The 12,500-nt window shown below is 42.1% G+C and overlaps 1 protein-coding gene across 1 annotated transcript in view; it reads left to right on the forward strand.

Moving 5' to 3' along the window:
* The window catches only part of LOC125025731 (homeotic protein empty spiracles-like), a 59,819-nt gene that overhangs the window by 40,873 nt on the left and 6,446 nt on the right, over window positions 1-12,500 (forward strand). Inside the window, exon 2 of the mRNA XM_047613892.1 lies at window positions 1-14. This exon is cut by the window's left edge and continues 156 nt beyond it. Within this exon, the coding sequence (XP_047469848.1) occupies window positions 1-14 (14 nt within the window). The remainder of the gene's footprint in view (window positions 15-12,500) is intronic.

The raw sequence follows: 12,500 nt of genomic DNA on the forward strand, positions 1-12,500 counted from the left end.
TCTCTGAAACTCAGGTGAGAATAAATTACGTCATGATAATACATTAGAGAGTTAGATTGTTTGCCTGGAATTCTCTATTAGTAAATTGATTGTTAAGTAAGATGCCGAAGAGTGTTGAGAATATTCATGAGTTATTTGATGGAAATGATTATGCAGTTCTGTTGTTATTGCGGTTTTACAGTTAGTCATATAGTCTTCGTACAATTTCCATGATTAGTCTGATAATAAGAAAATTGTTTAGTCTATCTCTGGGCAAAACCATCGTTAAGGCGTTGTTTTATATTCTGCCACTACAATTCAAGTTTATGATATTCCTTTGTTCATCAATTTCTGCACAAATTTAAATTCACGAGCCACGAGTTAAATCTTCAAGCCAACAAACGCAACCCCATCGACCTGATATATCGCAACACACAAAAATATTTTTGTAACATTTTTAACAATTTCCTTATACCTCAAAGCAAACGATCCCTCAGCCCCTCTTTCTATAGCCGGGGCTCAGGACCGTAAAAACGCTTCTTGACCATAGTGTGAGCTGCAACCGAGTCACAAATCACGCACCATCACGGAGGGTAATGCATGGCGTTCCCTCTTGCAAGGCCCGCCCGCGCCTCGTCATCGTACAGCAGCCGAGGGAGAGTGCAAGGCGGCTCGGGGGATCGTTGCCTTATTTGGAGCCTTTATGATCGATCTCCGTCGGGAGTGAAACGCGGTAATCACTGTGAACCGTTTGAATCGAAGCGGTACGAATTCGCATCTCGTGAATCTTTCTGGGAATTGGGAAAGACTAAAATAACGTGTTCGGAAAAGAACTCAACGGCGAAAATGTGAACGTTGGCAACGATGGTTTGTTCACCGTAGCGTGTTCAGAGCCTGTCAACACTGGCGGGACTTGCGTGCAATAATGCTGAATATATGAGGTTCCGGGGCATTACAGCGTCGATAGCTAGAATGTTTATGGCGTGTTTTCATGCCATGCGAATGGTATTTTCACCTCTAAAGCTTACAAAGGATAGCATTGACTCCCTTTCCTTCTCTCGCCAGTAGGGACGGGGTTTGAAGTGTGTTATGCAATGCAAACCACTGAGGACGACGGTCTGTTGTTGCTCAATGGGAGATACGCCCCTACGAACAAAGACTATTGGATGTCGGCGGTATCAAAGAGCAATTTGCTGCGGAAAGCTTCCAGTTTCCTCCACAACCTTTGCTTCTTTGTGTAAAAAAGTACAACTTTATCCTCTCGATCATGCGATTATTATGTTTTTAAAAAGTCATGGTGCGTGTGTTGCTTTTCATCACCTTTGAAATAATTCGTCTTTTTATAGATTAACTCCGAGAACTATCCTTGGTCGAAGCTGTGAAATCACAGTTTGCAATAAGCGTTTAGACAATGTTGCAAGCACAACGCGAAAGACACATCCCGGATATCAAGCTGCAAAACCAGGGTGGCACTAACGACCTGAAAGATCAACGAATAAGTCTACCTAAGGCGTAATGAGCGTTGCTTACCTATGTTTCCCGTCACTGCACTTCCCCTAAATTTACCTATTTTAACCCAGTCAAACCTAAGTTAACCAAACCTACTCTTACGAATTTAATCTAACCTAACCCAACAGAACCCAAGCCTAATTCATCCAGCCCTAACCTAAACTAACCTAATCTTAAAGTCTCGCTAATGGAGGATTGAAAATCTTACGACTTCATCATCAACATTACGACATAAGCATGCGGGGAGGGGGGTGAAAGAGGGGGGGTTGGGTAGGGGGGGGGTTGGGTAGGGGGGGGGGCGGTGACTAACTCCACAAATTGTCGTGGACTGTAATTCTCCCACTTGAATTAACATTCGTCCTGGATTTATTGGGGATACGTTTAGTTCCATGTAGCGGGGAAGGAGGGGGAAAGAGAGGGAAGGGAGGTAAGGGGATGAAGAGGGAAGAGGAGTGAAGAGGAGGGAAAAGGGAGAAAGGGGAAGGGAGGAGGAAGAGTAAGAATGGAGGGGGGCAAAGGTAAAAGAGGTAGATAGAGGAAGGGGAAGGCGAGAGAGAGAGAGAGAGAGAGAGAGAGAGAGAGAGAGAGAGAGAGAGAGAGAGAGAGAGAGAGGAGAGAGAGAGAGAGATGGGGGAGGGAGAGAGAGAGAGAGAGAGAGAGAGAGAGAGAGAGAGAAGAGAGAGAGAGAGAGAGAGAGAGAGAGAGAGAGAGAGAGAGAGAGAGAGAGAGAGAGAGAATGGGGGAGGGGGAGAGATAGTAGAAGCCTTCCATGGGTTTTGAACTCTGCATCGGTCTCAGGGGTGCCATTGCGAGTTTGTGATGCCATAGACGTTATGGCCGAGGTTGTAGCTCAAAAGTGTAATTTAAGTGTTCTCGAGAGGTGATATATGTGTGCCTACGGTTCTACTTTATATCCAGAAGTGTGGGTTTGACGTAAATTATCTGCGAGGTGTTTTCTGTTTACATGCATCGCAGCTGAGGTGTAGTTTTGGTATAAGGATAGTGTGTTTGATAGCCGATATACATTTAGCTGGATTAATTTATCTAGTGCGTTTGAAGTAATGCTTGTGTATTGATATCTGTTAAGTAGCCTACATGTAATGTGTGCGTTTATTTCAGTATGTGCTTTTACCGGGCTTTGCAATTGCATTTATTGACGCATCTTTTAAAGCTATGTAGATCATTAATTTGGGTGTATATAGCGCAACATGTGAGTTAAAGTAGTACGTGCGTTTGTAACACAATGTGTGGCATTATACGAGATTGCAATAATGCCTTTATTTACACTTTCTTCATATGAGTGTCTCTTAATCCCACGCATGTATACACTCAAGCGTTAGATATTGCAAGACCAAGCGTAAGTAACTCAATCTTATTGTGTTATATAATGGCAATAATAACAATCACACTGGTATTAACTGTGATAGCTACTCTTTTCATAGCTATGTAATATTATTGTTATTTTTAGCATTATATGTTATAATAGGTATTTTCAAAACTCTAACTCCCCTAAAAATATCAGAAAACACATTTCCAGTATCTATGAGAGACATTCATTATATTAATTGTATTTCAGGGTAAGTTCACCTAGCTTCAGATATCGTTCATCATTTATAAAGGGCCTTATTAGGTCGCATTGCCGCCTCTACATCACAAGCTCGGTGCAAACTTTGAGCAAACGAAGCCATTACGCCCCCGAAACATGGCTTGCTGTCTCTGATAACGGTTAATGACTTTCAGGCAAACTGCTATTATCATGCAAGCTTGTCGTAATGCTCCGGTTGCATACCTTCTTTCTCCTCCTTTCTCTTTTCTCTCTCGTTCTCCCTTTTCTTTCTTTTGCTCTCTTTGAGTCTCACTCGTTCTCTTTGATTCTCTCTCTCGCTCTCTTTGACTCTCTCTCGCTCTCTTTGACTCTCTCTCGCTCTCTTTGACTCTCGCTCTGCTCTATCTGACTGTCTATTTCTCTCTCTCTCATACTCTTCCCTCATTCTCCCTAATGTCAATTGTTATCTGACCTCTAATAGAAATACTGATAATACTAACAAGTCCTTTGTGATCTTACCATGAACACATGTGGATGACGCAATAGTTAGATAAAGGTATCGTGTAAAATAGAACACAATTCGCAGGTGTGGTTCAAAGGACAAGGCTGTACAGTTTGTATACACGCCTCGCCCGTTCGTTTAATGGTGTTATTAAGGAAGAAATTTCTAGCAAGAGAGTTACTTACACAGAGAGAATGAAAACAAGGTGATGACGCTCAGATCTGGTTATTGTTCATTAAATTGTATTTTAAGAAATGGGCCGTTTGAATTCACAGTTATACATTCATTTAGCTTATTTTAGTTATGAGAATGTCTGCTTGATCATTACGAGACACAATAGCAATAAACAGACCAAACGAGATTTTCTAAGTGTCCAACTTAAATATATAATTGATGAGGTACTTCTATGCAGATGGATCGATTGATAAGAAATCAATGAAAGAATGACAAAAATATATGTACACTTTGAGCAAATAGACAAGAGATATCACATAATTCACGACTTGCTAGCTACTGAAGTGAATAGAACAAGAACCGAAAAATAAGAAAAGGTCTAAGGGATAAGAAAGGAAAAGAAAGAAAAAAAAAAAGAAGATAAAATTACATGCTTAATAAAACTTGCTACGTTCGACTAAGCAAACACAAGTGCAGTATGAAAGACGATAATAGTTTACCCTCCACAGCGTTATTGTTATCACTCATAAGCAGTCACTCAGAATACAACATTGGCCACACAAGCTCCTAACCGCATGCTATGCTTAAATGGCCTTTTCGTTCTACTTAACTAAGCGCTAATGGCGGAAGTTCGGTGAGCATTGGTAGTTACAAAGCTGCACCAAAGGGAATTATTATGATCGATTTAGATGTGTTTTTCCTTTCCGGAAGATGGAATTAATTTTTTTTCTTGACAACGGGTGTATTGTGTTCGTGGTTTATCACCAAATTCAATTTGTAAACTTTCGTGTTTTTCTTGTATGACAGTTCCTCCCCAAGGACTTAATTTCTTACAATTATCCTTACCATGGTATTATATTTTATCGAATCATTTTAGTCCACGAATGTTCCACGTAAATACCATTATAAGGATTTTTTCGCCGGAAATAAATTCCCGACGTCATTTCGCCATTACTCGCCTTGACTTCTTTCTTCAAGGACATCTTTCTCAGGATTTTATTCCCTTCACGTTCACCTCTTCGAATACATTGATGCTGACTTTCTCCCCGCGAAAGGCTAAGATTTTCTCCTCACCAAAGATCTTCCTTCAGACTTTCTTCCCGTCTGAAATGTACCTTTAGACTTTCTTCCCACCTGCTATCTACCCCGTACATTTTTTTTCCCCAACTGGAATCTACCCTTACACTTTCTCCCCACCTGACCTAACTTTATCCGCTCTAACCTTCGACCCTCTCTTCATCTTGCGTTTTCTTTCCCCTTATCTTCCCTTCCGACCCTCCTTCCCCTCTCTGGCCTTCCCCTCACCGCGTTCCCTTGTCAGTCACGGAGTCAGACCCTTCCTCAACAAGGCCCCTTTCAACATACATGGTCGTAATTGAGATAATTCTTTCATTTTTCTATTGATATCGGTTCCAATTTACCTGTCATCACGTCAGTTCGTTTGACTCAGGTTATGAGTATATATTCATCTATAGGTATTCATAGCTATATGCGTATCTATCTATCTGTCTACTCATCTATCTGTCAGTATGTATGTGTGTGGATTAAATCTTCCCCTATCTCGCTCTTTCCCTCCGTTCATCCCTCCCACTCCCCCTTCTCTCTCTCCCGCTTTCCTTCTCTCTCTTTCTCTCTATCTCTCTCTCTCTCTATCTATCTACTTATCTATCTATATCTATCAATCTATCTATCTGTGTATATATATATATATATATATTGGTGTGTTGTATGCTGTATACATGTATACATACACTTATTAGATGGATCCAAAACACACACACAGGCATAAAAGCCAGGGATGTGAATGATCGACAGATCGCGGGCGAATAGATATGTTCTATCCATCTAGGCAAATCGATATTTTCTCAGAGTTGACTGACTGCTATGACCATCGATTTCTAAAATCAATAACGATAATAAGGTCATATAAACACCATTCTATCTCTTCACTGTGTTCGTTACTACCAATATGATATCTGTTACGCTTTAAGATAATCAAAATATAATCTGGTTCTGCTAATTTCTGTATTGCGTTGTTTTTCTTCTCTCATGAATAATCAATCATGATAAAGAAATACGCTTGATACGTAATGCCAGGCAATTATATTGCAACCTTTAATATCACTGTATTTATCTTATACATTCAACAAAACCCCGTGATTCTAAGACATTAAGCTACTCGCGTCTATGAATTTTGATCACATGGGATTAAATTCGTGCAAGAACCACGGGCCGAGGAAAGGAAGTGAACGAAAACACACGCCCCGGCAGGAAAAATGTGATCGAAAAGTCTATAATGAAGACTCCAATGATGGAACATTTTCGAGGCTTGCGGGTTGAGCACAGTGATCTTTGGTCCTCGTCCTTTCCTACGCCTCTGAATGTGGTCTTTGGGGAATGGCTCTCTAGACCTTTGAGGGAAATCGCTTTTGCTCCAATAGACATGTTGTTTGGCCAGGGCATGCGTGCTTCCGGATAATCAGCCAGTTATTTGTCTAATTCAAGGCTAATGGTTATGCTGTTTGCAATGGCTTCGGGGTGTGCTGGGGTTAAGGGGGTAATGATAGTTAACTTGGGTGATAATCAATGGTAATGATTACTTATTATGAGTGTGTATATCAGCATTAGTAAGGTATAATTTCGAGGATGATATGATCAGCTGTATTTTTTTTCTTCGCTCACCTTTGTTCGCTTACAGTTTCTTTTAACCTTGTTCAGTTGTTTCTCAAATATGAAATGGATATGAAGTCATCTGTTCTGGGAAAGTAGTGTTAACATGATGGAAATTCCTTTCTCCGTTTTACTTGCTCCTTATCTCTCTTCCTCTATCTGTCTATCTAGCTATCTGTCTCTCTCCCTCTCCTTCTCTCTCTCTCTCTCCCCTCTCCTTCTCTCTCTCTCTCTCTCTCTCTCCTCTCTCCCTCTCTCTCTCTCTCTCTCTCTCTCTCTCTCTCTCTCTCTCTCTCTCTCTCTCTCTCTCTCTCTCTCTCTCTCTCTCTCTCTCTCTCTTCTCTCCCCCCCCCCCCCCACTCTTCAATCTCTCTCTCTCTCTCTTAAAAGAGAGAAAAGAACCTCGGTAAACCAGAGGCAATATATCGCTTAGCTTTAGTTCAGTGCCTCTGCCTCACGTGACATGGAAAAGCAAGTGAAAGGAAGAAGAAAAAAGGAGAGGGAGAGAAAAGCATTCATATTCCGGCCGTGATTTGTAACAAAAAAAAAGGAAGTTCCATCATCATTATCATTACCGTGTCACTTGCATTAGCCACCGGGAGCAAGAAGTTTTAAATTGAATATAATAGTTATCAAAGCAGATCCACCGAGACTCCTACTATTCGTCGAGAGATGTATTACGAAGATTAGAGGCAATTTACAGGTATTAGATTTGCAGTCTGTTCTTAGAAAACAGAGGCGAATATTATGCAGCATTGGAATCATTATTGTTGATTAGTTTGGATATGAGCTTTGTGTCTGTGTGTGAGTGTCTGAATGTAAGATTATGCATGTGTGGATGTCTGAATGATATGCATGAATGTGCATTTATGAATTTATGTCATGGCAGAATATACATATATATGAATATGTAAATGTACCTACGATAACTGTAGGTGCCAATGTACCTGTGTAGAAGCATTTGTGTGTATTATAAGCCATTCATCATCAAGAACACACACAGCACAGAAAAGAACTCACCCTAAGTCAAGATATCACTGTCTCGTAACAGCCACTCGGCACTAAGTTATACATCTGCATATGCCAACCTGTGTAATTATTACTCACGTGGCATTACCTGTGTGTTTAGTGGCCCTACCCTGTAATTAATGCGTTTCGTAATTGTGAGATATTCACGACGCTAATGGTAATCATTCGGCCGTCCTCTCCGCTCGTTCATCATGGTTATCGTAAAGAACACGAGTGAAAGTAACGAACACCGATATTGTTCATAGTGATAGATCTGATGGTTGTGGACAGATGGTTTTTATTTGTTTTTCTCACTTTTTGGTTTGTTTGCTTATTCTTTCTCTCTCTCTGTAGTGAATTATCTATTGTTTTAGCAAAGGAAACGAAAGGTGGATATCTCTGTTGCAATTCTTTTGACTCATCTTTATTTGTTTAGGAATTCTTTTTTTTTCTTGCTTTATCAATTTGCTTACTGATGTGTTCAATCTATCTATTCATCTGCGTTAATTCATTTCTTTATATACTTCGCTGTGCATTCAATTATCAGTTTAACCATAGATATTATCATGTATGTGTCAGTCTTTTTGTTACGAATCTCTGGAAGTATCCCGTGTGAATAGTTTCATTGGCTGTAAACTGCACTATATATCTCAGCGTCCAGCGGAGAGGTAATGAAATCATCATCGCTAATTAATGATGTTGTGTGAGTAACTGGCTTTTATATGCATGCTCGCTCTATGAATCCCCTTCCGCAATACAGTTTCATTAAGCTTTTATTATCCTGATGAAAAGATTGGTGTTGTTATTAATATTATCATTACTATTTTTCTACACAATGGTGCGCTAGAGAGAGAGAGAGAGAGAGAGAGAGAGAGAGAGAGAGAGAGAGAGAGAGAGAGAGAGAGAGAGAGAGAGAGAGAGAGAAGAGAAGAGAGAGAATGAAGAGAGAATGGGGAAAACTAGACAGACAGACGGCAAGATATTTCATTTTCTCCCCCCTCCTCCTCTCCCCCCCCCTACCCCATCTGGATTCCTTCACCTCACCTTTTTAATTAGCTTAACGAAGCAACCCTCCCCCCTCCCCTCCCCCAAACACACACCCTTACCCTCTTCCCATTCCCTTACACGTTCCACCTCCCCTCCCCCCACCCTCATGCTCCCTCCACTTTACCACTTCACATTCCACCCTCTACTCCACGTTCCTTCCACCTTAACCACATCCCCCCCCCCCCCCCGTCCTCTCCCCAACCCTCTCTTCCTTCCCCTTTTATCCCTACCCTCCCACCTCTTATATATTCTTTCCTCTTACCTCTTCCGTCCTCTTACCCCTTTCTCCCTACGCCCCCGGCAGCTCCCCATCGACTCCTACTCCTTCCCTTAACTCCCAGCCTTACCCCTTTCTACCTCCTCCCCCTACCCATATCCCGTTCACCTCGCTCACTCCTTCCTCCCTCCGAACTCACCCTTAACCCTGCTCCCTTTTAACCCTTTTCCCTTCCCCCCTTACCCTCTCCCCGTTCTCCTTCCACCCCTACCCTCTCCCCGTTCTCCTTCCACTCCTATTCTATCACCCTTACCTCTCTACCTCTTTCCTCTTCCTCCCTCCACCCCTACCCATTCTCCCTCCACCCCTACCCATCCTCCCTCCACCCCTACACTTCTACCCCACCGCCCCTACCCTTCTACCCCTCTACCCTCTCCCCCCTCCCACCCCCCTCCATTTTTCCTCAGGGCATGATTTGAGGTTGTAGACTCCCGCGCCCTGATAACTGCCTCCATGACTATAATTAGCTTACATAATCACCCAGTTGTTAGGATAGCTTCACCGTGAAGCCGCCGCGGTAATCCAACCCTCATGGGATAATCAGGGTTTTATTGGATATTTGTTTGGTATTGATATGTGAATTAAATGGTGTGGAATGTTCGGGGGTATATGTGTGTGGCTGTGTGGGAGGGGGAGGGGGAAGGGTGTGTGGGAGGGGAAGGGGGACGGGAGTGTGTGGGGAAGAAGGGGAAGGATGTGTGAGAGGGAAAAGGGGAAGGGTGTGTGTGAGTGGGAAGGAGGGGAAGGGTGTGTGTGGTGGGGGAGAGGATGAGGATGTGGGGGAGGGGGAAGGGTGTGCGGGAGGGGATGAGTGTGTGTGAGGAAGGAGGGAATGAGTGTGTGGGGGGGGAGGGGGAAGGGGAAGGGTGTGGGAGGGGATGGGTGTGTGTGAGGAAGGAGAGTCTGAATGTGTGTGGGGTGGGTGTATACGTGTGTGGGAAAGGGATTGGGTAAACGGAGAGAGGAGAGAAAAACATATATAACATTGCAGTGATGGGGAGAGAGAAAAAAATGTACATAAAGCTATACAACGTTCATAACTATCGCAATTCGGGTAAAGGGTTTATACAGGTGTGAATATAAGGAGAATTCTCAGGAGTGAGTATGCAGCTGTTCTTACCTCAACAAACTTCCTGAAGGTTTACTTTTTTTTTTTCTTTTTTAATTGAGTTGTATGTTATTCCGCGTCTTGTGAGACCCTAACATGTAACAGGCTCGTGGATTAACTAGATGAGGGGGATATTTAACAACCAATGACTATATTAGCCAAATTTCAGTGTGCATTAACTAGGGCTGTTTTGTACTTGCACTTGAAAGGAATTTTACTCTTGGCAAGCGAAGTGAAGAGGAAGAGTTAATTAAGGAGCTTGAGTTTTCTCTTCTATGACTTCATTTGACTTTCATGTTTTTTGTGTTTGTTTTTATTTGTTGTTGTTGATTTACTGCTTTATATGTGCTTATAAGGTACATACGCATACACGAGCACGCACATGAATGTTTATGTATATAAAGTACCTGCATGCATAAATGAAAACAATCTCGCACACACACACACACACACACACACACACACACACACACACACAAACACACACACACACACACACACACACACACACACACACACACACACACACACACACACACACACACACAAACACACACACACGCACACTCATTCAAACACACACACATGCACACTCATTCACACACACACACACACTCATTCACACACACACACACTCACGCACATAGCGTTGTATCTGCACACATTAAATTATATCCTCTCCATTAATGAATACATCCCACTCATGCTCCCTCGGCAAAGTATGACAGGATTAGGACAAGCACTTAATGAAATGTAACTAAAATGATATTAATTTACAGTCCGCTGTAATTACTGCTGAACATAGGTAAACATCGCTAATAACCTAAATTCAGGAATCCGGCGGATTTTAATTTCCACAGAGGGAAAAAAAAAGGTATATAAGCTGGTCCTAATGACAGGTTAGCCTCAGGGAACATGACGTGTTAATCAAGTCAGCGAACTGTCCAGTGCACGCAGGGGGTGACACCGACAGGGGAGGGGGTAAGGGACGGGGGGAGGGGTAAGGGACAGGGGAGGGGGTAAGGGACGGGGGAGGGGGTAAAGGAAAGGGTAAGGGGTAAGGGACGGGGGAGGTGGGATAAGGGAGGAAGGGGAGTTAGGGTAAGGGAGAGGGTCGAGGAGAAGTATTTGGGGGAATAAGAAAGAGGGGAATGGGGTAGGAGGTAAGGGAAGGGGGCGGGGTAGGGGAGCCGGACATACACTGCTCAAGTTATATTACTACCGTGGCTCAAGAGGAAGTGTAGGGGTAGGAGGGGTGGGGGGGGTGGGGGGAGAGGGGGATCGTGGGTACATTTCCTTAATTGGAGAAAAAATGCGTGTTGTGACATTTTCGTTTTCATAAAGGCACTCATTTCTGGATATAAGATATGTAAATCACACGTATGCGTGTATATGTTTATATGTATGTATACATGCATGCATACTGTACTCTAGATATACATACATACATACATACATACATACATACATACATACATACATACATACATACATACATACATACATACATACATACATACATACATACATGTATACATATATACATACATACATACATACATACATACATACATACATACATACATACATACATGCATACATACACACACGAATAGATAGATAGATAGATAGATGTAGATAGAAAGCTAGATAGATGTAGAAAGAAAGCTGGATAGATAGAACGATAGATAGATTCATTCATTTGTTTATTCAGTTATTCATATATACGTTACAGAAATACACACACACATGTATAATATGAGTGTGTTTATGGGTACGCCTGCGTTGTTTGTTTATATGAATATACATGCAAGTGTATGAAACCTTCTCGTGCCATCAAAGTATAGAGTCTGACAGTATGTAAATTATAATGGGAAGCTAATTATGTGCAAGAAAGCTGGCTGACGGTCGCTTCCTTTAAGGCTTATCAACACCAGAAGCAAGGGCGGCCTGCGGGCGCTACCTCCCGCCTCTGCGCGTTGCTCCTTCGCTCTCTCCTGTGGAAGCTCTTCACCTTGGCTTGTACCTGTCACGTTGTTCAGCATGTACAGTTGGACGCGTTCTGCTTTGTGCAATGCGTGACGTTGTAATTTCAGACGCGAGCAAATATGAATGAATATGTTTTATGTGTTTTTTGTTTTCTAATATTTCTTTTTTTCACATTCCGTGCATTTAAGTGGTACATACATTGCCAGTGAAATTGTGAATATTTATGACATTTATATGAAAGTTTTGTAATTCCTTGTATAGTTTCTTGAAGCTTCCGGGGTCCTTTCAATAAGCTTCGTTGTTTCTGCAACTTTCGTATTTATATGCCTGATGTGCAACATTGTTTATACGGATTGCCTATAATCAGTTGCAGTGATGTTGACAGTTATGGGAACGTCACCCATCTGAGCGACTGCTTAAGAGGTTTATTGTATATACTTACATATATTGCATCTGTGATTGTATACAGTGTTCTCTGTCTCTCTCCCTCTTTTACTCTCTTTCTCTTGGTTTTCCTCTTTCTCTCTTTCTTTCTCTCTTGTTCTTGCACTTCCTCTTTCTTTCTCTCTTGTTCTTGCTCTTCCTCTCTCTCTCTCTCTCTCTCTCTCTCTCTCTCTCTCTCTCTCTCTCTCTCTCTCTCTCTCTCTCTCTCTCTCTCTCTCTCTCTCTCTCTCTCTCTTTCTACTACTAC

The sequence above is a fragment of the Penaeus chinensis genome, chromosome 5 (assembly GCF_019202785.1).
Source record: "Penaeus chinensis breed Huanghai No. 1 chromosome 5, ASM1920278v2, whole genome shotgun sequence".
Lineage (NCBI taxonomy): Eukaryota > Metazoa > Arthropoda > Malacostraca > Decapoda > Penaeidae > Penaeus > Penaeus chinensis.